This window comes from Glossina fuscipes, unplaced genomic scaffold (assembly GCF_014805625.2).
Source record: "Glossina fuscipes isolate IAEA_lab_2018 unplaced genomic scaffold, Yale_Gfus_2 0, whole genome shotgun sequence".
Taxonomy (NCBI): Eukaryota; Metazoa; Arthropoda; class Insecta; order Diptera; family Glossinidae; genus Glossina; species Glossina fuscipes.
In genome coordinates, this window is record NW_023998414.1 from 27,781,173 (window position 1) to 27,806,596 (window position 25,424).

At 34.3% G+C, this 25,424-nt stretch overlaps 1 protein-coding gene and 1 long non-coding RNA gene across 2 annotated transcripts in view; one reads left to right on the plus strand and one right to left on the minus strand.

The window, feature by feature from the left end:
* The first annotated feature begins 2,016 nt into the window (after window positions 1–2,016).
* LOC119638897 overlaps window positions 2,017–25,424 on the plus strand; it is a 222,355-nt gene continuing 198,947 nt past the window's right edge. Inside the window, exon 1 of the long non-coding RNA XR_005247506.1 lies at window positions 2,017–2,333. This is a non-coding gene — a long non-coding RNA (uncharacterized LOC119638897). The remainder of the gene's footprint in view (window positions 2,334–25,424) is intronic.
* Window positions 10,351–25,424, minus strand: part of LOC119638830 — a 44,169-nt gene continuing 29,095 nt past the window's right edge. The window contains exon 2 of the mRNA XM_038035911.1: window positions 10,351–15,115. Coding sequence (XP_037891839.1) covers window positions 10,687–14,931 — 4,245 coding nt within the window. The 5' untranslated portion in view covers window positions 14,932–15,115 and the 3' untranslated portion in view covers window positions 10,351–10,686. The remainder of the gene's footprint in view (window positions 15,116–25,424) is intronic.

Here is a 25,424-nt window from a genome sequence, read left to right on the forward strand (position 1 = left end):
CAGTGCGCGACACAATGCTCAAAGCAACGCAAATAGACAGATAACGAGACCTGCGTCGATGACGGGCTAAAGGCTGACTGCACACATACATAAATCATCAGATCATTTCAGTCCACATTAATGTGAAATGTGCCCCATGTGTCTGACAAAAGCCATTTTATCAGATGTTCGTTACACTCTCAAGCGTGAAACATCAGCTTATTTCACTTCAATACCATTACAACTAACTTACTACCTATCTATTGACTTCCCTGCGTAAACGTTGTTGTTTCGAGCAAGCCTTGAATGAACTGAAATTATTTAGCATTTCATGTAAATAGGTGGGCGTTAACAAAGTTAACTTAGTTAAACAGTTTTGGGAGAATCTACTTATTGCAGAACCAACAAAGAATTCGCCCCGCATTGTCTGTAAACGATTTGGTTTTCTCGCTTCTTCTATTCTAATTTAAGTGTGATGTGATTCCACGTTTAATAAAACTAAGCTTACAAGGCATGAAATCGTTTGAATTATGCAAGAGTTTTCCATTGAAACTTTCACCATTCACCGGCTTGGCAATAAATAATAGAAACCTGCTTACCGAGCTTGTTTCCAGCAGGCCGTGCAGATAAGCGGGTGTACAGTCTTATCGGCATTAAGGTTAATATTTATATTATTTACACGCAACCTAAACGACCGATACGTTCAGCACTGCTCGAGATTCACTACATAGCGGTTAATATTTTCACGATACCGATGGCCAAAGCGTACGAATTGAAGTAGGCGTTAATGTAACAATTTTCACGTATTTTCACTTCTTTTCTGCCGATAATCACTATTAGGCACGCCTTTGTGTACAAGCTCTTTTTTCTTAACCTTCCATAAATCAGAAGTGCAACGTAACGCAAGGGAGAGTAAGTTGAAATTTCTCTCTTCTCAAATCAAATCGAACATCTTCAACTTACTCTGCTACTCTGCTAGTTTCCTAATACGCTGGAGGCATAGGAACTTTATGAATTACCCTAACTTTCGGATTGTTTTCGTTTATATTGACTTTGCTTAACTTGAGTTCTCTATCAATTCTTAGTAACGGCTAAAAAGCGTAGATAGATAAAACGATATATAGAACTTACTAGAGTTTAGGCAGGTTAATCGTCGTCGTTGTCTGTATTGATTTCCCTGTGAAAAGAGGATGCAATGAATCGAATCGATTCTCTCTTAGACTACCTGCACGAAAGAAAGGCGAGACCTTGACTGTCCTGTAAATCCTGTAAAAAAAAAAATGTAGGTCTTTTGTTTTTTTAATCATTTTCTCAAGTTGCTTTATTAAATTTCCAAATTTCGAAAAAAAGGAAAAAAAAAAAAACGAAAAACTAAAGTTTTATGGCCTAGAAAACCTGTAACCTGTAAAGTTTACGAAAAGCAATCAGCAGGCAAAACTGTGGTCCTTGCTATGGTAGCGAAACTATTTTGTTACTTGCAAGGAAAACTGGAAATTTTAAATGTAATATAAAAAAATTGTTTAAATTTTGAATGTAACCCAAGGTATTCTTCTGCTATTAATATGATATTTTCCCTCTTTTATACTTCTCTATTTTCAGACTTGAAAGCCATCGATGGTGCAGCCACCTACAATTAAATGTTAATATATATGAATATTGTCGAAAACGAAGAAGAGAAACAAGAGCATTTATTATGCATTTGTAATGCAATAATTTGTCGAAAAAATATTAAGCCTATTTAATATTTTTGCATTAATTAATTAATTGCATATATTTGAATTGATTGATTATATAATATTGAATATTTAAAATTTTTATTGATTTCTTTGAGGCTTAATATTATTTTGATAACCTAATCGAAATGTTTATTTGTATATATACGTATGCAACTTTTTGTGAGTCTCCATGGTATACAAAATGGTTATGGTTGCTTGGACGATATTGTGACTGTAAGTGAGTGTTTTTGCAAACTGTTACCAATAATAACAACAAAACAAAAAAAAAATAAATAAATAAATAAAATAAAAAATTAAAAAAAAAGCAATATTGCAATTTAACTGTGTAACATATGTGTGTGTATGTATATTTAAGTTTATCTGTGAATGTACTTACATTGGGATCTGTGTAATAATGTGTTTATATTAACATACATATCTCTAAACATATGTATGTGTGTTTGTATTTGTGATTACTTACATCGATATCAGATTAAGCCAAAGTGCAATCGACCATCAACAATTGCAAACGCTATAATAATAATAATAATAATAACAAAAACAAAAACAATAGCGACTCTACACTAAATTCCAAACACCAGCAATAACAACCACAGAAGCAGCAACATTAAAGCCAAGGTAAGTGAACAGCAGATATTATATGCACTGAATAGAGCGGAGTAGTTAATGGATAAGAAGATGTATGAGTGCGTGTGTTTGTCCGCCGCTCGTATATATATATATATATGTATGTATATATATACATGTTTATATATATATACATATATATATACATATATATATATATATATATATGTGTGTGTGTATGTGTGATTGTATATATGTAAAAAAAGTACAACTTTAGATATTGTACCGAGAAGCGATATAAAGCGAAAATAGAGTAATTTATTTGCTTAGTGCCAAGTTTGGCAACACAAATGCGGTCTGACGTTTGCTATTGTAACGACTCACACATGTGCTTGCATTCTTATATAAATACAGTACATACAGTAAAGAAGAGGGCGTCTATAGATATGTATTGATATACGTATAGGAGCGTATATGTACATAGGGCTACATACGAAAAAACCAAAAGCACGTATCATATACACAACGTTCATTGTGTTGGTTATACAATAAAACACGTATGTTACAAATATTTCACTATCGAATTGTTTTATTGTAGTTGCTCTTGTTGTAGCTGTAGTTGTTATTACAAGTTTTGTAGTAATTTGAAATTTCAAAAACAAAAAAAAAAAAAAAAAACAAAAAAACAAAAAAAAGAAACACAAAGTATGCTCACACACATACACACTTATGCATACATGAATATGTATATATATATATATGGATGTATATACATGTACATATGCATGTGTATTTAGGTACACGTCCGAAATGTAATCCACATGGATATGTACATGATTACAAGAAAATTTATACACCGTACACAATGAATACAATGTGTCCCGGACGCTGAATAAAAGACCATAAATTCAAAATATAAGACAATAAGTTCCGTTCGTTGCTACTGACGTTTAAACTTCACATACAAAATCTTAGAGTTGGAGTTAGATGCATATAAATGTATATGTGCATGAGTAAATGAATGCATTAAGCGCCTGCTGGTATGCAATGTTAACTATATTACATATATATGGTTTTGGTGTGTGTGTTTTTCTCTTCTTTTGTTTTTTTTTTTGTTTTTTTTGTTTTTTGTTTTTTTTTTTTTTTTGTTTTCGCAAATTTAACCCTTGGGGGCTACATCCGTTTTTCTATCTGCTGCCAGTCTACACTGTAAAGTCCTTTTATATAAATGTTATTGTTTTCTAAACAACGTTGCTGGTGTTGCTTTAGAGTTATTGTTATTGTGACCGATACTACTACACACGTTTACGTGCATAGGTGTCTATTGATCTCGAGTTTTAATATCCCTCCAAAGCATTTTCACCGTCTCCATCTTCAAGTACGATGTGCAGCTCCTTTATTCGTTTTCGTTTAAAAAAAAAATGCAAAAAAATCAAACCAATGTTGTTGTGGTTAACTATATTCTATGTATGGTATATGTACATATATGTAGCTGTGTATGTATAGATTATTTCGTATCACATAGCATAGTAATAATTTTTCTCCCTTGTAGTAGAACTTCCTTTTGTACAGGAAGGACATTCGAAACAAACCATCGGAAGGAAACACTGAAAATTTTGTTGTTTTCGTCTTGTTCCGCTTTAATGCATTTATAACAGGTTGGCAAAAAAAAAAAAAAAAGTGAAAAATTAGTCTCGATCTTATATATCTTTTTACGTCCATAGAACTCCTACTGCTCATTCAATGCGATTTTATTTCATCATCCATAGTAAGAGTTAGCATATTAAAGAAGTGAACAGTAATCGAAGGACATCGGGAAAGTAAGGCTTAGCGGATATATTATCTCCTCGCATACGAGTCAATGCAGTCGCATTAAGGCCTTGCACGCCAAATCTAACTTAATCTGTTATTCACTAAATGATAATCTGGTAGTTTGGTTCATGGACATTCTTCACTGGCAGCGCCCTCTGTATTGAAGCTGGTCCGTAAGTTGTGCAGACTTTTCCAGTTTAGACCGTGCTTATTTTCGAACCTACACAATTATCATGCATATCGAAGATATTCTTCCGTCTTTATGAAAAAGAAATTACTTTCACAACACGATTTTTAATTGGTTTTATTACAATATCTCGGATGATTATATATTGAACGTCTTCCCCTATATCTGTGTTTGCAATTCTTTCTCGCTAGTAATTGATCGATCAGAATATGCACAAGTTTTCTGGAGGGAATTCGTACGAAACAAGTAAGAAGATTATATTCGGTCGTAACGGAATCTTTTATACCCATCTCCGCAATCCTAAGACACGCTAGAAGAAAGAGAAAAACTAAATTTTCCTACTCTACAATGTGGCTTCTGTTTTCTGGATAAAAATGAACATTCATATATTGTATCTGTTTTACTGCATGGGTAAAAAGCAAAAAAGCAAGAAGCGGAAAACAAAAATATTCACAGTTGTCGTTGCATACATGTGGGTGTTGTAGGCGTGCTATTTGACCGATTTAAGTCATTTTCAAATTTTTTTTTTTGCATATTTGTAGGCGACGTTTAGCACAGATACTAATCGGTTGGACACACGGATGTGCTTATGCGCATTCCGAATTTGACACTGTCGTATCATTTATATACTGCATAGAGTTTTTGAAGCTTGCTTCAGTACGTTAGAAAGGCATTGAAAGAAAAAATGGGATGGTCGATTTTTCCCATTTTTATGCAAGTACTATGGCTTCGCCCATAGAAAATACGCTGAAATTTATTTAGATTTATCTGCTGTAGTTTATAAGTAATTGCGCTAAAAACCAACATTTTATTACTATTAAAAAACAAAACGTTCTCCCCACTTTACATGTCTTTTGACCAAATTGACCCATCTTCAATGCTAATCTGCGTTCAAGAATTTCCAATGTTTCTGTCAAATTTAAAGACAATAGCGACGAGAAGAATGTTTACAACGGATATTATACAGATGGACAGACGGACAGACCGACATTATTAAGTCGCTTTAGAATTTGATGTTGAAATATATAAATATTTCGTGAGGTATCTGGAGCTTACTCTGGGCTTTGCAAACGTGTTGACAAAATGGCTGCACCCCTCCTCCTTTCGTGACGGCTATCGAACTTAATTCGATCTTTGTATTGTTTTAAAACATAAATCGTTCTTTCATCGAAGATCGCATCGATTGTCTAGCAAATAGAAAATGTAAGTGGCTTGAAAGATTGATTAACAGTGTTTTGAATAACATATTTTTTGCTTATTTGCGTTACATAAATGAATTTGAGCGCACAGAAAACGTGAGATATGTACACAGAACTGAAATGAAAAGTCATCCAATAAGAGATATCACTGTAAATTTCATATCATCTCTGAAACTCTAATCTGCAATTCTCACTCCCTCACGTCATTTGACATAGCCATACAATGAAAGGTTCTCAAGTGCACGACGTAGTGAAATTCAAATAATATTTCAAGAATTTTTGTTTAATAAAATCATTTTAAGTGATAAACTCGCTGATTGACTTGACTAGACACGTAAGTAAGCAAAACAAAAATTTCATCTGGGAGTCTGAAAACCTAAAAGTAATACTTAAAGAACTTCTTTAGTTATGATGACAATATATAATAGTACAATGCATTTTTGATGTTGGCTTACTGGCTATGTGGCTTACTGTGAATGGATAGATTCCCTAAGAATAACGCTTAACTTTCTTCTTTCTGATACGACGCGTCCGAAAAATGACGATAGATTTTCTCGAAAGATTTCCTTGAAAGATCTTCGCGATGAACTGATAACCTAAATAAAATGAAAATATTAAAATTGAAACTAATACTCAAAGAAGCTGCAAAAGATCGATTATGTCAGCTCTCCAAACTTTATTGACTCCCGTTTGTGTGAACATACGATTATATATTTGTGTCTAAATTGGACCAAGTGACTATGCAAGAGCAAGGCTTTTCTCTATTAATTGCATGCCAATGAAGATAGAAATGTGTTACCGCATCATGAAAATCGTTCGGTGATAGATATAGAAATTCTGTAATTATTTATTTGATCGGCTGATTGAAATGCCTATGGTTTCAAAAGCGAATCCTATTTCCCGCCTCGCATTATCTCTATAATCTTGGGCCCAGTGCTAGGAAATTACATCACTTAAGGGTAAATTCTTAATCAATGAACAACAATTTGCTTATGACATACATCATCTGATCGTATGACCACATATATATGTACCCCAGTGCCCATACTTACTCTAGTTAATGCCAATAATTTAAAATCAATTCGTACACATAATGTAAACGAAGTGATTTTCTTATTTAAACAGCAATAATGTGAATAATAATAACAATAACAACAACAGCAGCAGCAGCGGCAGCAGCGGTAACAGAAACAACAACAATAGCAACCAAAATAACATCAGAAAAGTTAAAATTTACTAAACCAAATTAAATTTTGTGGCGGTAACGCCCCTATTAATGCCTTGCGGTAGGTAGGTATTGGTTTCGTTAACAAAAGCAAAAAAGAAGCAAAAACAAAAAAAAAAAAACCCACCGAAGAAAAATGATGTGAAAAGGCTGGTTTCGTCTCGTCTATATGAAAACAAATGAAAATGGACACAAAAATATATTAAAATGAAACTTTTTGTTATTCGTGGATTGTGCACGCTGTGGCCCAAAATGCCACACCTGTGTAACGACTTTACTTTTCTTCTGGGGCGATTATGATGCGAACTGTCTGTGAAATGTATGCAGAGCAATGCAAGGCGATGTTACCATTATTATGCAATATTTGATTTTACAACAAAAACAAACTGACAATGGATTGTTTTAATTTTTTTTTTTTGACTTGTTTTGATATTGTGGACTCTTGTATTTAGGAAAACAAAAAATATTTTTTTTTTACGGCCGCATACACATACAACTAAAAGGTCATTTTTATCAATGATACATAAATTAGAGAATTGTCTTGATTTTAAATAACATTTGAAAATAAAAATCGCGTTATATTTTTATTGTATTTTTATCAAAAACATTTCAATTTAGCCTTTGATCTGTTGAAATTTAACCAGTTGTGGTTTTAAGTTTTATTTTATGTTATTTCTGTTTTTTTTTTTCTTATTTTGAAAAAAGTTGTTTGACAAATCCGCTAACACGTGAGAAGGTGGAAAGATAAAAGAAGAAAGAATTATTTTAAGCCTTTCTTATTAAATTAATTAAATCGTTTGTTAATTATGGTCAGTAGATCGATTAATTCTCTCGCCGCTAAGATGCCCTTCGCTCGGAATGACTTCATTCTGAAGAACTGGATATTATTCTTTGAAAAGTCCCCAAGAAAGCTCCAGTACTAGCGAAGCATAGCTATCGAAATTATCTTAGTGCAATATGATGTAAATGAAAAAAATCACAAAAGAAAAGTGAATTGAGTTTCCGCGTGTGACTATGCACGAAGACGCGATGAACTCCTGCCCCTTTGCTGAAGCTCTTAGTAATAAAGAATATCCAAAAATGCTTGATTCATAATTAATCTATGGTCAAAATGAGACAAGTCTGCAAGCCTGGAAGGTAACGCTCTCTAAGTTTAGATGATTTTGTGATGAGATCGTGAAAATAGTGCGGCTGTAGTTAAAGAGGTTTCACCTGTAGCGTGATCTTTTAGACCTCCACTTAAGCGAAACACGCGGACAGAAAGTCAGAAAACTTTTATCGTACGCAATATCGTTCACGTCATCTTGCATATATTTTCCAGGCTATACTGAAAGTTAAGTGCGTATAGCTAGAACTTTTGAAGTTTTCTTTTGGTTCCTGCAGATCTTTCCGAATGATAATAAAACAGTGCCGTTAAACAATGATCGTTGGTTTGAAAATTTTAAATTTGGCTTCTAAGAGAACCAAAAATAAACGTAAATAAAAAAAAAAAAAACTCCTGATTGAGATTCGAAGCAAATATATTTTTCAATATATTGTTTTGGTCTTGCCACTATTACATACATAGTTTCAGAGCATGCAGAAATTAAAAATTATTACAAACGTACTGAACCCACGGTTATGTTTCATCCATGTGGGATGAAGCTCATATTTGATTAGATGACTTCGTAAATAAGAGTTGTTGCCCCAGTAGTGGAGCTGGGCACAAAAATTAACTAATGGCTTCGATTTTATATAAACACGTTTCACTGGGCCGTCTACTCTTTATACTCGACGCTTTTACCAGATACTACCGCAACCTAAAGTCTTGTATGTTGCACAAAAGACCGCCAGTCATCTTCCAAAAGGTTAAGATTTGGTTTTTTTTTCTCTTGCTATTCATCTTTTTCAGATTTGAGGCACAACAAATATAGAGCTCACATAATATCATCGCAGCGATGCGTTAAATTAAGTAAAAAATAATTTATTCGAAATCCATTGTAAACTTTGCCTTCTTCCCTATCTCTCTCACTATCAACTAGGCCCTATTAGATTGACCGACCAAAATTTGAGGTTATATATCTGTCTATTTTCTTTTCAATATGATTTAGAAATACTAGAAGTGAAAAAAAAAATTTTACTATACCCTAAATTTATCGAATACGTGGCCGTTTCGGAAACTGACGATAGAGAGCAATAAATTGACAGCATATTTAACGCAAAGACTTGGACTTGAAGACAATAACTAACGACGTTATAGTTTCGGTACACGAGGACATATCGGAAAATTTGTTGTTTCGCAAATTTATTATTAATGACGAGGTTCATCTTTGATTCAATCGTTAGTCCTCTTAATGAACGAAGTTATAGCATTCGGCTAAGCTATCAAACGGAAAGTTTAATTGATATCAAATTACATTCGCTGCTTAGGCCAGGCAAGGGCAGACATAATTGGGCCGGACTTTGTTCTCAAACACGTCTCGCTAAATCATTGAAAGCGAAACTCGCTGAGGGATTTAATTCTTAGTGATAAATCTTAGAAGTTTGCTATGCTGTCAGTGCAGGTCGGAATCGGTCTGCATATGGTCTTGATTTTGGAACTCTAATTTAATTTCATCGTACACGTTTGTCCGTCTGTCTATTTGTATTATTTGTATTCCTTAGCTTCGCAAACTCTATTCTTTCAACTGTAATTAGTTTCCACAAACCAAGCGCAGATAACTTGTGATCTGTTAAAGTTTGCGGTAAATAAAAAGCCGCTGTAGCCATTGGCCTGCCTTGAAACGATTTTAACGTGTTCGATTTGATCGATGGAAAGTTTCATCGCATTTGATAAGCAGGAGTCAGGAACTTGTACTTAAGTGCGATATTGAATTAAAATTTCAATGAATCGGGGGCGCTCAAGATTCGGATGAAATGAAAGCGATCTTGTTATGTCTTCTACTTGTCTCAATTAAGAACTAACATTTATTTAAATATTTAACTTACTTTTCGTTTTATTTGATTGTTTTTCATTTTTACTTTTGATTTGATAAACATTTTTAAAACTATTTTTTTTTTTTTTTTTTTTTTTTACATTTATTCATTTATTTGTATTCTTATTATTAATTAATTTATTTATTATATTTAAACAATACATAGTACTACATACTTTCGCTATATTAATATTATTTTATTTATATTTAAATAAATTTTTATTCATAAATTTTCTTTCCTTTACATTTAGCTAACAGTGAGAAAGAGATAATATTTGCATAATTGTTTCTTGTGTTATCCTAAATAAATCATTTTAACAAACTAGAAAAAGAAAAAGAGATTAAATTACTTCAAATGAATTTTATTATGAAAATGATTATTTTGTATTCACTTGCACTTCTTGTTTTGTTGTTGTCAAGATTAGTAAAAAATTTTGATATTACGTTTTTAATCAGGAAGCAATTTCGGAAAGAAATTTAATGACATAAGAAATATGAATTTATTTTCGTTTCTATATACATTCAGATGTGCGTTCAATTTATTTTAATTTAATTTAATTACTTTATATAACAATATATATTTTTTAATTTTGAGTATTCTGTTCTTTTAGTTAAAAAATGAGTTTTTGTTCGTTTTTTTTTTTCTTCTTTTTTGTTTTTTTTTTTTTTTTTTTTTTTTTACAAAACTTTTTAAACATTTTTTTCAATATATCTTTTATGACCTGTCGACATTCAATTATACATACAGTCGTGAGCGTTTACATCAAGAGAGAAGTTAACAGAGCGTAGCGTATAACTCTAAACAAAAGTTTTTAAGTATTCTGTTTCGCGCGCTACGTTCTTCTATTCATATGTTCGGGACAAATTATTGCACCTTTCGATTTTTTTTTTTTTTTTTTGCTCAGAATTACGTGAATAAACAAAAGACTTAGTTCTAATACTACTGTCGGTAAGCCATCATTTCATTGAAGTTTATAAAACGCTGAGTCGCTACGGTTGCTGTTACGTAGTGATGGGAGGAGGAAGGTCATGAAATGCGATCGGGTATATGGGTTGTGTTATGAACAGAGGAGGAACTATTTGTGCTACCACCGTACAGAGGATGTGATGTTCCTTCACTTGTGCCCATGGACGATGAAGGCGATGATGATGTGTTGCGTTGATCGGGTTCTTGATGAGTATAAATTGTGCTTGCAGCGACTTTGTTACCGATCATTAACGGTGATCTTGGGGCTCCTATTGGCGGTGTAGCAGAGTGTGGGGAATGAGAATCGGATGAAGGTCGTCGACAAAAGGGATTTAAACCATTAAACTGTGCGGCATTTAAGAGATGCGGTGAAAGATGTGGGAAAGCCGCCAAACCCGGAAGACCTGGAAAAATCAAGGGGTTGCCCGGTTGTTGTAGCATAAAGCGCGGATCGTTTAAAAATGTGGAGGCGGCATCAGGAAAGCCCGTTAATGTGGCATTAGCTGGCGGGAAATGCTTTAGAGCCTCGAAATTTAAAGGAGGTAAGCCATGAGCTGCGCCCGCATAAAGTCGTGCTAAAAACTCAGCTTGCAAAGTGCTGGTTATACTACCTGGATTGCTGTTCACAAAACTCTTTCCACTCATTACGCCAATTGGCTCTGGCAAATGATCTACCGTATGATTATCGCCAGTTGATAGCAGTTTTCGATGTAAATTTAAATTCGAACTATGACGATCGCGGCTTCGTTTCGAAGGAAAAGCCGCATTACAACCGTCGATATTACATTTGTGGTGTAGTTTTAAATGTTCGCATTGATAGTGAGTTTTTAAATGAAAATGATTTTGAAAAACATCACCACACGCTGTACAGCGTAAAGGATTTTCTTTGTCAATTGGTACTTCTCCTTCATCGTTTGTAAATTCTACACCATTGTGTTCCTCTAGTTCGGAAGGCTGAGCTTTCCTAGACTCTACTGGGTCAGCGCTGCTGCTTTTTACAGTCAAGTTCTCTGGAAGAATATTATTATTGTTGTTGTTAGCGTTTTCATAGTCCTCTTCGGTTGATATGTTCAATCGAAAACTATCTTCCAATATTTCTTTCTTAATGCGCAAGTAACGATTCTCCTCTTGTTCTATGTCTTCAGTATTGCAAGTATTTTGTGTAACTTGTATTGAGTTGTCTAGCAGCAGGTCATCTTTAGGCTCTTGTTTAATTGTCGGCATTAACAAAGTTTCTTTACCATTTTGTTGTTGTTCTGCTTCAGTGCCTACTAAAAGCTCACTTTTTGGATTCGATGATAAGTCCAAGAATTTTTCTTTTTCTTTTTCGTTATTTGCTTTATTTGATCTTTCCTCTTCTAAATTCTCTTTGGGTTCCATTTTGACTGGAGCACTAATTATGGTAGATTGTTTAACAGTTTCGCTAGCTGACGTTGACGGTGTTAGCGGCGGTGAGGGCAGTACTTTGGCTTGTTCAGCTTCTGTGGCATTAGTTTCAGGTTGAGATTCTTCTTTGGCGGGTTCTTCTGGATAACGACATCGTTTCCTTAAATCTAGGGTTGAAGAATTCTCTTTTTCTTGATTTTCTCTTTCCCTTGTTCTTAAAGATAAATCGGCAGCCATTTCAGAATCTACAGAATTATCACAGGAAGCTTCATTAGATTGTACAGCACAGCGTACAGGATTTTGGCTTTTGCGTTTACGTTTTGATGACGAAGATCCCGACGGCATTGTAGCACTATTCGATGTTATATTCACAACTAAGCTTGTTGATGAAGTGTCGTATTCTTCGCGCACGTCGCAAGAATCAGCAACGCTTAAAGTGTCATCATTGCTTTCAGTACTATGCTTCCCGGTCGTACTGCGTCCATCTTCGTCCTCATCTTGTTTTGCATTATCCGTAGTACTACTAAATTGATCTTTGGCTTTATGATTATGATGCGTAGGGGTCTTGGAGTTACTGAGACGATCCAAATTATCACGGCTGCTATCTTCCAGCGTAGAGTTGGTTTCTTCGATTACATGGTCTTCAACGTTGAAGTCTTCCGAGTTTGTTTTATCCAGCATGCTATCGCCTTCGTCACCTACCACTACAATGCCTTCCCCTTCGTCGTCGTCGTCATCGTCATCAATATCACCGATGTGTATACCACCATCCAAGCCCTCCTCATCTTCGTCCTCTTCAATCATTCCTTCTGAGCCTGATATATGTCTGCTTTCGTAACGTCCCATAATAGAACTCTCCATATAAGCTCTATGCATGAAGTCCTGACTATGTTTCGGTTCACCTAAACTACCCATTGAATGATGACGCATATCCGGGGGAGGTGTCAACATGGGGAATGTACCAAATGGATTGAGTCCAGGCATAAGACCATTTGGTGTTTGCAATAAAATAGGATGTGGCTGGGCACTACGACCATCATGTGGCGAAATTTTTCGTCGCAAATGCGGTGAGTGTAGTTTAGGATTGGGATTTGCACTGTGACGATTCCTAGAACGCCGAGAGCTAAACATCATATTGCACCCATCCACCGTACATTTATGCATTTCTCGTAAATGAACTGCCGAAAAGTGAATTTTTAAAGCCCCCTTGTCACAGAAAGTTTTGAGGCAAACATTGCATTGAACTCGTTTTTTACCGGTGACTGGATTTATAAATTGTGTACCTAAATTAGCAGGTATCGAACCCCATTGGCGTTTACCAGGTGAATGGTTTTTACGACCTGGTCGCATTCCACCAGCACTCGTAGTTAGTCGTGATAGTCTCTGGGTTTGAGCACCGGGCGAAGAATCATGTTGAAGGGAAGAACGTGGTGGGTGACTACTTTCTCTAAGATTTCTAGAACTTTGGTAATTGTTCGAGGTTGAGTTTACGCAATTCGAAGACGAAGATTGTTGTTGATTTGTGGAAGCACCATGTAGGGAAGTTTGTGAAGTACTACGTGTTGGTGGTGTAAGACGGGAAGTAGATGTTTCTCGCAAATTATCGGCCTCAGAACTTTTTGATTTATCATGTTCCGGTGTTTTAGAGCGCAGAGCCGATTTGCCCAAAGTTAAAGCATTATTTATGCCAGAAAAATGAGAGGCCAAAAAGCTATGAGGCATAGGATTACCAGAAGCGGCAGCAGCAGCTGCTATAGCTGCTACCTGATTGCTTGTCAGACCCGAAGGCAGACTTGACGAAGGCGAAGTAGCATTGGCCATAGTGCTTGGTGGCGGTGGTGGATGTACATGAGGAAGAGGAGGTGGTGGTGGTAAATGAAAGGGCAATGGATGCCCTGACATGGCCATAGCATTAAAGAATTGATTGCTTTGAGCCGCAGCGGCTGCAGCGGCTGCTGCCGCTGCACTTTTTTCGGAAGGTGTAGTAGCTTCGTTGATGCGCCTCCTTGCTTGTGCCAGCATAGCCGCCTGTTGAGCAGCTTGCTGCTGTAGGTGCTGATGATGAGCCAAATCGTTGGGGCTAAGGCGGGCAGCACCCGGTGGAGGTAACCCAGGAAAAGCACCTAAAGCTGCAGAATTAATTTTACGAAAATCAAATGGTTGCATATTCTGTAAATGGTTCAGTGGATTTTGAGACTGTGTGGTCGACGTTGAAGTTTGCAGGGCGTTAGAATTAGTATTACATAAAGCACTAGAGTTGGATGTTGGGGCGGAAGTAAGAGGGGGTGGCGGGGGTCCTGACGCTCCGGGTGTGGTTGCTAACCCGCAATTAGCTGGTGAGGCGGGATTGCGAAAATAATTGGTTAGATGCCCCGGTGGCGGAAGATTGATCGCGTTATTGGTGTTAGTATTTATTACCGTTGGACCCGCAGCAGCTGCAGACAATTTTTGCTGCAATTGAGTTTGAAATTGAATTTGGGCATGAGCCATAGCACTCAAATGCATATTCATGGGATGAGCAGCTCCACGTGGTGGCGATGGCCGCCGACTCGGTGACATAACCATCGACGGCGACGGCAAAGTATTGTGTTGGCTTGCAGTCAAAGAATGGCTTTCATAAACGTTTGCGAATTTTGCAGCCGCTAATTCGTGCTCTATATGTGAACGTCGCCGTGCTAGCTGATGTTGTTGTTGCACTTGCTGCTGTTCGTAGCCGTAAGCAATTGCGGCTGCTTGAGCTTGAGCATGCGCGTGAGCTTTCTTCAAATATTCCAACTCGAAATCAGGTAAACGATGCAAGGGTGGCGGTAACGATAGATTACGATTGGAGTGAAGTGCTGGATGTACTGCTGGTAAATATGATTGGAAACCGTTCCTTTGTTGCGGTGGCTGTTGACTGTTATCCTGATTAATATTCATTAAGATGCTTATAGATATTGCTGCAGGCAATTGTATGTTGTGAGACTAGAAGTTTTCGTTGTTTTTGTTGCAGGTTGAGTTTAAAATTTGCTGTTGAGTTGCATTGCAGATTCAACATCTTGTTCGCTATCGTTATTGAGAGATGATAAATTTCAACGATTACTGCCTGAATCGTTATGGGACGCTGTTAAGAAAAGAAAGACAATGATGTTACATTTTTCGAGTGATGAAATAGCATAAGATTAGACAGACAGCAAAAAAAAAAAAAAAATCGTTAAAACATTGTCAACTTGAATGACACATGAGAAAGAGACCTCACACAAAGTAAGCAAGTAATAAACATTAAAGAGGAGAGGACAACTGATCAGTAAAAATGTAATTTTATTACCAACATGATGCGACAGATTTTTTAGGCCAAGAAATAAGTTACTTCAAATCATAAAGAACTCCAACATACCATATGTAAAAAATAACAGAACGAAGAAATGACATGATTTTACAGACAACTTGACTAGTGTGGCTTAGAGCCACTTAGTAAACAGAATACACAAAGCACCATACACTTCGCTCACACTTGACAAAACACACATGCAGGTTTTATTTGCCAAGAACCTATTGTGGCAAACGAAGACAAATAGAAGGTGAAGACTAAACAAACAATACGATGCGCCATAATCACCATTGGAGAACGGCTGCTTGGTATATAAAATTAATCGTCAAGTTAGTTAGTAATCCATTGTAATCTTACAAAAGACTAAGCTATAATGTATTTAGAAAATATTTTTACATAAATACTTTGTAATCTCTGTACATGTATTTGATTGCAAGAGATGAATTTATATTGTTAGTTATTACCCACGACGCCAAATGGTCGCAAAAAATTCCTAAAATATCATATTCCCGGTCAGTGTGAAAGTTAAAAAAGCTGCCTTTTTCTGACATGTGCTGCAAAGATTGAAATGAATAAATGTCTCTAAAAAGATAGCAAAATGTGGAAAAAAGCTCATGAAATCTATTACAGCCGTAAAGTAAATCTGTATACATATGCCTCTATGATTGGACTACCGATATGTGGCAGTGTCAGTCGATAAATTCTTATTTATTCAATTAAGGTTGTGTAGGTATTCAGTATCCGACCAAAGCTCGAGTAGCTGTCTCACTTATTTTGCATGGTTTTTTTTTTTTTTTTTTTTTGTTTTTCCTGAAGTAGCTTTAAGAGAGTTTGTCGCATACACACCACTGACATTGGCTGGCAGTTAGTCAGCGGTAGTGATGCCAACATTTATGTTTACACGCTTCAAATACTTTACGCTGGCCAATGTCATGCCGTGTTATACGCAACACCACACGCTAACACCAAATAAAGACCAGTTTTATACAAAGATCTTTGTGGTATACAAATAAGAAAGGAATGAATTACTCTTGTGCGTGAATCTAAATTCTTCTCAAGTGCTTGTCTTATATATTTGGTTAAGACAATGGAATACTAAACTGTCATTTTACCGGACTAAACCCAAAATGACAACGCAACAGAATGACGGTAAATTTCGTGGAATGAGAAATATGTCATAAAATATCAATAGCAAAAACTTTTATGAGACCTCTCTACAATCTTTACTTAATTCATTAATTTTTGTTTATTCAGGAAGAACGAATAACAATGGAGCTGACATTCGTTACTTTTACTAGTTGAAGAAAAATTATTATTAATAAGATAATGGGGAACGGGTATTAATTATTGTTTGCCACTGGTTGAATTCGAACGCCTGTTTTTCACTCTATTAGCGAGAAAAGTATACGGCATAGGCACATATGCAATCTTTATGCATATCGTGCATTTCTTGTTTAAGCTCAGCCAACAACCGACAAGTTGACAATTTCGATATAAAAGAATTGCGATAATATTTTCACACCAATGCTAAGTCTAAATGAAATTTTTCCACTTGAAAGGCAATGTTTACACCAACAAAAGAACTATGGAACTATTCCTTTGCTTTGAAAATAACAAAAATGACATCTTTAAACTCATTGTAACTCATTCGTAAATAATTAATCGAAATGGCATGAAATTTCAACAGGAATCACGTCAAGATTTTCTCTTGCCTACATATCCAACATTACATTTACGGGAGCCGCTAATATGTCGGGTTGTTGGTTTTAAAAATTTAGCATAAGGAGCTCCATATCTTTAAATGTTAAATATTTATATATATAATATAATATAGCAATTATATATATATATGCCTGCATTTCTTTCTGTAACAATTTTTATAGTACGTAAACCCGTCAATTTTACGGGTAAATAGTGAGTATCCTCACGGTCACAAAAGTGAAAATAGAAAGGTGAAATTTGGCACAAGCATTCTCGTACCGATGAAGACTATGAACTTGAAAAAATGGGCATGATCCGCTTACAAACACGCCCACAATGCTGAAGAAACTAAACCAACCTCCAAAAAACCAATATTCGCCAAAACTACCTGCGTTGTTTCGATCCGTTTACTAATACATTCATAATTCTTAGCAAAATTTGAATTTCAACTAAATGCCAATTTGTTTTCCTTTTATTTTCCATTTATTGTAACGCGCATTGAGACGGATATTACCGTGGCCGTGTTAGTAAATCGTTTGCAACTCTGGACGACAGGATTTTGAAGACATGTTAATAGATCTTTTATCAAAAAATTGCTGATGCTTTCTGAGATTGTTTTAGTTTCTTCCACATTGGGGGCGTGTATATGAACAGATCATGCCCATTTTTTAAGCTGATAATCTTCACCGACCAAAGAATGCTTATGCCAAATTTCAGCTTTCTACTTTCGTTAGCGATGATTCATGACAATTGCGCCTGCGCCCATGCTATACGGAAAAGAAGAAACTTTCCATTTTCGTAGCAAACAGTAACGAAAATAGAAAAAGGTTTCGCTTTATACCCATCCCTCATGGTATTAATTATAGATTATTTTCTCCAAATCGAATAATGAACGAATTCAAACGCCATAATACCAATTCACTCGTTTTTGTTTATTTTAATAACAGGCAAGGGTTTACACTTTCTTTCAACATCATATGCACTCTACGCAAGCGGGATTAATAAAAAGTATTCACGCGAAATAACATTTACAGATTTTGTACTAACATTAAAGATTGCTTTCTTCTTAACGTTTTAATCCCTTTTCATGAACGATAAAGCCATTCAACTAACCTATGTAATTTTGACACTTTTAACGGGCTTTAGGTTTTAATCGATAAAGCAAATGGTCAACCCTTGCCTAAGCTACGATCATATTTAGTCAGGTTTAGCGCATAAATAACACTTCGTTATCCGTACACGTACTACACACACTTAGCTGGCTGTACACTAAGATTTTGTCATAAATATTGACAGAGTATATCTGCACGGGTGTATCACAAGTGTATACATCATCAAACAAGTATAATGCGATTAATGTTATTAAACGTTATTTTTTTTTTTTATTTATTTTATTTTATTTATTTTTTTTTTTTTTTGCTCTTTTCAAGTATAAAAAACACGTTCATTAAATTTTCAACATCAACAAATTGTATGTAAATGACCGTACTTTCATATAATAAATATATAGAAGTAATCTTAGAGGATTTGGAAAGAAAAAAAAAAAAAAAAAAAATCGTCATGACTGACGTTATTGCAGAGTCAATAAAAACTTGTATGTTTATTGGACGAAGTAGAAACTATGTGTACATAAAAAAAAAAAAAAAAAAAAAGAAAAAAAAAAGTAAAAAGCGAAGTGACATTAAGTTTTTAGCTTAAGTTTGGTGCACTGCGGTGTTAAAACTTTTTATGGCATAACGTTCATTACATTATACGTTTATATTAAGTTGAATATTAAAAAACTGCCTGTATATCTGCATGCATATGTTTTTATGTGTTATTATAATATGACATATTACAAACGATTAAGTTGTATCATCGACATGTCTCAGATAATTTATGCATGTTTGTGTGATGATGCGTAACTTGTATCAATAACAAATCTAAACTTTCCGTAATGATAACTTAGGTGTAGAAAATCCTTAACACATTTCATTTAGCATTACTATCAAATTAATTTCAATTCAATTAAAAAATTCTAACGAGGACTGCAGCAGATAAACAAATGAATTGATTGAGTGAGACAAAAAGAGGAAGGGAGAAAGAGAGAGAGTGAAAAAGAGAGAGATTACAGAGATAAGTTTCTAGTCGAGTCGAAATGATTATTCAATTTAATAGGTGATCTAAAAATTATTCAATCCTTAAACGAGTAAAATTTCATCATTTCATGCATTCATGCCCCGTCCGTACTTACCAACGCAAATATTTGGAGTCAATTCTAACTACATTGCATTATCAGGCTCAATACTTTTTCTAATCTATTTTTAACATTCCTAAAAAGTTCGATTTATGCTTTTTCTTAGCTGTTGGAAATTTATTCACTTAACGTGTTCGAAAGGTGTGTCCGTAGGTATTCTAAAGTCGCTGGTCGCGAACAAAGTCACGAAATGTACGCTGCAATCTGCTAAGTGTTAATTTGCTCACTGCTTCTATTACAGCGTACATGAAATTTGTGTGATTATATACAACATCAACATTAAGGTGGAGCTAGATTCCATTATGACTGGTGTTAGTCCGCCCATAGATTTAATTTGCCCAATCTATCCGTGGCAATTCTTTCTGTACGAAAAATTCTCATTCGAGGGGCCAGATTTTTCAAACCCCTTCCCATACCCAACCGGCCTCACAGAAGATACCCACTATATCGTCCAATCTCTAATATTTCATAGTGAAAATAAGATCAAAATATGATAAAGAAATTAACTATTGCAAATTTGGACCACGTATGTCTATGCTTTTGTACATCACGCCATGGAAGGTTTCACATGAAAACTAAAGCTTCATATGGTAAAAAGTTATGACGAAAATTGCCCCACCATAATAAAATGTGACAGAGAGAAACTAACTGTTTGAGCCGCATAGCTCTACATTTTGAATACAAAAGAGTGTAAAGATTCTGACGAGAAGCAAGCTTTCATATGACAATAGGGTGCAAATTTTAATAGTCTAACGAAAATAGATAAAGAATGATGGAGACTGTGATCGTAAAATTAAATGTTGAAATTTGGATTACATCAGCGCATGTTTTAAGCCCAATCCCGTATATGGCCTCCCATAAAATGATTGCCTATGTATGGAAACAAGATATAATTTTTGATGTGTTATGACGACAATAAATGAAGAATTGCGGTATTTGGGAGCTTGCCCGACTGTAGCAACTTTATTCGTTTTACTAATTTCCGGACAAAAATTATTTCAATTACTCGCAAACTTTTGCAGCCGCCAGCATAGGGTGGAAATATACGTTGTATGTTATTCCTTGGATGGAATTCAGTGATCGCAGTGTAGGTAATTGGTAGGAGTAACTAATAGTAGGCGTGAAGTTTTTACACCCACGCGCTTTATACGGTCTGCACTTGTTTTAGTTTCCAATTTGACTTGAGCAAAGTGAGAGTAAATCACAGAAGTGTTTATTCGATTTTTTCGGATTTTCGAACACGACATCGTTCCTTTGCTAAATTTATTCATAACCGTAATTTATCTAATAAATCTAAATTTATAGAAGACCATCGAAAATCGGCTTTTTCCGGTACGCCGCCGATGCCATACACGACCGAATATTGATACGACGAGTGGAGGGCATGTGAACGTGTAAAAGATTAAATCCACGCTAAATACCGTATAACTTATTAAAATCCAAATTTAAGTTGTTGTAATAGTTTGTTTTATTACTGCCCGTAGCCACAGAGCGCTTAGGAATAATAAAACAATTGAAAAAAAAGAAAAAAATAGCTTATGTCTTGGCACAGTAGACTCGATGGTGTTTTGAGAGAAGAAGCAATCAGCAGAAGCAAAAAAAAAAAATACCTATCTTTCAAGGAGAAGCAGGTTCCAGGTTCTATTAAAGCGCTTGACGTGCGCTTAGACGTGCTCTGACTGACGGGTACTGTGCACTTTATACCAAGCGCTTGTCCGTTGGAAAACAGGTCCGGAAAGGAAGATTGTCAAACCTGTCGTTTGCAAAAAATATATGAGGCGATCCACAAGAGATCGTTGAAGTTTGAGAACCCTCGCAGACTTGTTAAATATCTGCCATTCACTTTTCTGCCTCACCTTGCTTGCTTGGTTGCTTGCTTGCTTGCTTGTTTGCCTGCTTTGAATAAAGAAGCGAAGAAGCCAAGTAACCAAAATCGAAATCTAGACACGCAATTTTGATTTAAGTGTTTGTATGATGAGACAAAAGCGTCATTAGTTTACGTTTTTAACGCTTGCTTGGTTCTTTAAACAACAGTAAATAGTTAAAAATAAAAGAAATCGTTAAACATTTCATAAAAATATTAATCTCAGTCCACGCTTGTTTAGGTAATAAAATTCCAATATCTCTTAAGGTATAAGTGTGAGAAAAAATGAATATACACATGCATGTATACAGGTATGGGATTGAAAACACATTACAGAATACTAACAGCTAAGGTCATAATCGATTATATTAAAATATATATATATATATATATATATGTATATATATGTAAACTATAAAATCATCTTTGATCTCAAGCCGCTTAATTGAATGACCCCACAATGTCATAAAAAATGACATATTGAAATGAAGATTTGTAGCTAAAGGCTGTTTATTATAAAAAGAAAAGATGCTGCCATATACTCTGTGCGTCCGTCCCCCCGTCCATTCGCGTTTCCACTTAAGTTCTCTTTGCGTTTAACTTTATGAAGATGTTTATGACAATCATTGTTATTAATATATATATATTTTTTTTTTTCTTAAATTTTCTTTTCGCTCGCTTAACAATAACTTTTAATTTTGATGATTTCCAAATTTATAAATAAGTATGAAGAAGAAAAGCAAAAGGAAAAAAAAAAAAAAAATTGTGGAATTTCTTATAATTTATAATTTTGCGTCATACCTTAAGAATACGAAAATGAATTAAAATGTCTGTCTGTCTGTCTGTCTCTCTCTCTGTTCGAATTTGTTTGTTTGATGTGCTGAGCGATAAATAACCAAATTGACAACCTTCAATTTTTATTGAACTCAAGTACATAAAAACCGAAAGAGAAGTATAAAAACTTTTTTATTTATAATCAAAAGGAAAAAGAAAAAAAAAAAACAATAATTTTTTTTTTTTTTTTTTCTCTTTAATTCATTTGCACTGACATTATCAAGGTTAAGTATAAACGCAAATGGAAAGAAAAAAATTGCTTGCACAGACACGTACATTTTAAAAAAATTGATCAAAACTTTTTCAAAACTTTTTTAAATAAAATATAGAGTGGAATTGTTTCTAAATTTTTGGCAAGGGAGACTGACGGTTTATGAAATTCAAAAATGCTCATTAAAAGTTCCACCAAATATACATATCACATTACTTCTGATCGATGTAAGCTTATCAATCAATACATCTAAGTCCTTTTCTATGCTTGGCCTTGAAATATTGAAATTGCATTGTAATTAAAACAAAAAAAAAAAAAAAAAAAAAAAAAAAATTAATATTTATGAAATTTAATAAGAAAAACACGAAATCTTTTTCAGAGATTGGTTGAATGCAACTTTTTTCTATTATCAATTATCTTTCATATATATACGTCATAAGTGAAAATATTAACTTTTATTTAAAATATTGCTTAAAAGCATTTTTTTTTTTGCAACAAAATTTCAATCCATTGTTCGCGATTTACTTTAATCAAATTTGATCAAAGCAAACGTGTACCCTTTTATTCGAAAGCCTTTTACAATATTTTCTGCCCATCACCGTAGGGCACAAGGTATATCCACTTTATCAGAACGTTTTTCGAAAGAAGCTTCAGAGACTGCAGCATAAGTATATATACGTTCTTGAGTAGCATCAAATTCTGAATCGATTTAAGCATGTCCGTCTGACTGTCTGTCCAGCTGTGTACTATCTGCTCTAAATATTCGGTGGCTGCAAAAAGGGAAGCTATTGACTTTATATTTGGCAGAAACATTGGAAGTTCTTGCACGCAGAATGCTATTAAAAATGGGTCAAATAGATCGAAGGACACGTTTACAGTGCCATGTAAAGTGAGGACACCTCTGTTTTTCAAAAGAAATATAAATTGGTTTCTTGCTCATTACTCATAAAACACAGCAGATATATCTACAAAAATGTGAACGTATGCTCTACAAAGAAAAATTCGGTCACGCCTACTCAATTTTATAGCGTCATAATTTTAGTCTGTTTTCAAAATCTTTACAACCCACGGAAGCAAGCTTCCAAACCCCCCTAAAATATATAAATTCATAGCCATTTTCATATTCAGAATGCACCCAGGCATGTCTTGAACGGACGGACCTTCTATCTAAGCATTTGCGGAACAGTGTAACATCTATGGTAGACATTTTCCCGTTCGCAATACTTAAGACATCGCTTACAAACTTGAAAAAGAATTTCAAAGGAAACAAACTTTATATATAGGATTACAAAAAAAAAAAAAAAAAAAAAAAAAAAAAAAAAAAAAAAAAAAAAAAACTACTTGCTTAAGTAACTGTGCTATTACTGTAGAAACAAGTTTTGAAATTGCAAACAAAGTCTCAATTAATTTTGTGCTTGCGAGCTCGAAACCTGGTGGCAATGCGTTTATTACCTTTAAAATATATAAGCGGAGGACATGCGTTTGTTCTATTGATGGTATTATAATTAGGAATAGAGTTATTAGGAACTATTGTAATCCTAAGCAATAAAAATTGCTTTTGTTTTTCTTAGGCAAATCTAAAAACCATAGTCACTTGGTACGAAAAGCAAGTAAGAAATGCAAAAGATCGAGCTACTGCTTCATGTTGAAGGTCTCGAAAAAATTAGTCAAAAAAAGTTTCAACTACGAAGCTTTAGACAGTTCCAACAATCCTTCGTGACGAATTTCAGAAAATTCTCTAAGCGCTACGGCACAGCGTGTTATTCAAAATCTATATGAAACTTCCGATCTATTTTCGAGATGATATCAGTTTTTTACCCGTTGCCACACCTATGCGTCATGAAATTTATCAAAATTGACCTGCACTTTCCTGCATAGAAAGTGAAAGTACATATGACATAATTGTAAAAGTTATCACCGGCTGCACCGTTCAGTTTCATACCAATACTTTTTCGTCTTCTTTCTACACTCATTGCGATTAATAGTACACTTATCCGTTTTTAAACTCCCCGTCAATCTTTTTATATGTATATATACATGTATATATATATATATATATATATATATATATATATATATGTAACTAAAGTTGTGACCTTTCCTTTAATTACCATCTGTAATGACAGCATAATAACGTTTTTTCATACTGACAAACTCTATCTAATTGCTTTACAGTCAAATCTTACAGACACACAATATAGATTTATATTGTGATTATTAAAAACATTGTTGTAAAAAAGCACAAAAAAACAAAAACAAAAACAAAGCAACTATTGTTTCGTGTATTGTGTTTTCTTTAATTCTTCGTAATCGAGTACTAATTGGTTGCTATTGCTGTTAGGATGAAGAGGAACAGAGGTATGGATTGTATTGAAAAACAATTATTTTGGTTGTCATTGCAACTGCTTTTGCTGTTATTGTGATTGTATTTAGAAAATTATGCATTTGTTCAATTATAAGATGCGGAATTTTGTTGTCTGAGCAAGACATGCAATAAATATGACAAAGTGTCATTATTGGATAATTGCTACACGTTTTTTTTCTTTTTTTTTTTTTTTTTTTCCTTTTCTAAATAACAAATTGTACAGTTATTGTTGTTGTCGTTGTTGTTATTGTCTTTAATAGTAGAAAAATGTACATTATATTATTGTTATTAAATATCTTGTCTTTTGTCAAGGAGGAGTAATCGCTCAATTGTTTAGTAATTTTTTGTTTATTTTTTTTTTTAATTAATATTTAACATGTTAAAAGAATATTTTATCTAAATTATAAAATGTTATCAAAATTTCTTCCTTATAGTGGCACATTATATATTTCAAATTTTTTTTTTTTTTATCGTTTACAACTAACCTATTGCACTATAGTCCCAAATATCAATTGTCTTGGCCGAAAGTCCATTTTTTTTTTTTTTTTTTTTTTTTTTGACATATAATTGAAATCTGACAGCAGATACTCGAAATGGAGAGAAAAATAATTATGTTATTGGAATATACAATTTACCGTTATATGATAAGTCGTCAAAAGTTGAAATTGTTTGATGCCTTCGCAACCAGTGTTATGTTCGTTGTTTTATTACACTTATTGCCATTGTCTTATTCAGCGGAAACGAACACGTGCCGTCCAAGTTTCAATATGGAAGAGAAAGGTGATGCCATGTACATCAATTTGACAATATAAAATACACTAAATTTAAATGTTAAAACAAATTTTACCAAGTCCGAACATGTTTGGCGGTTGTTTGCTATTTTGCTCAATG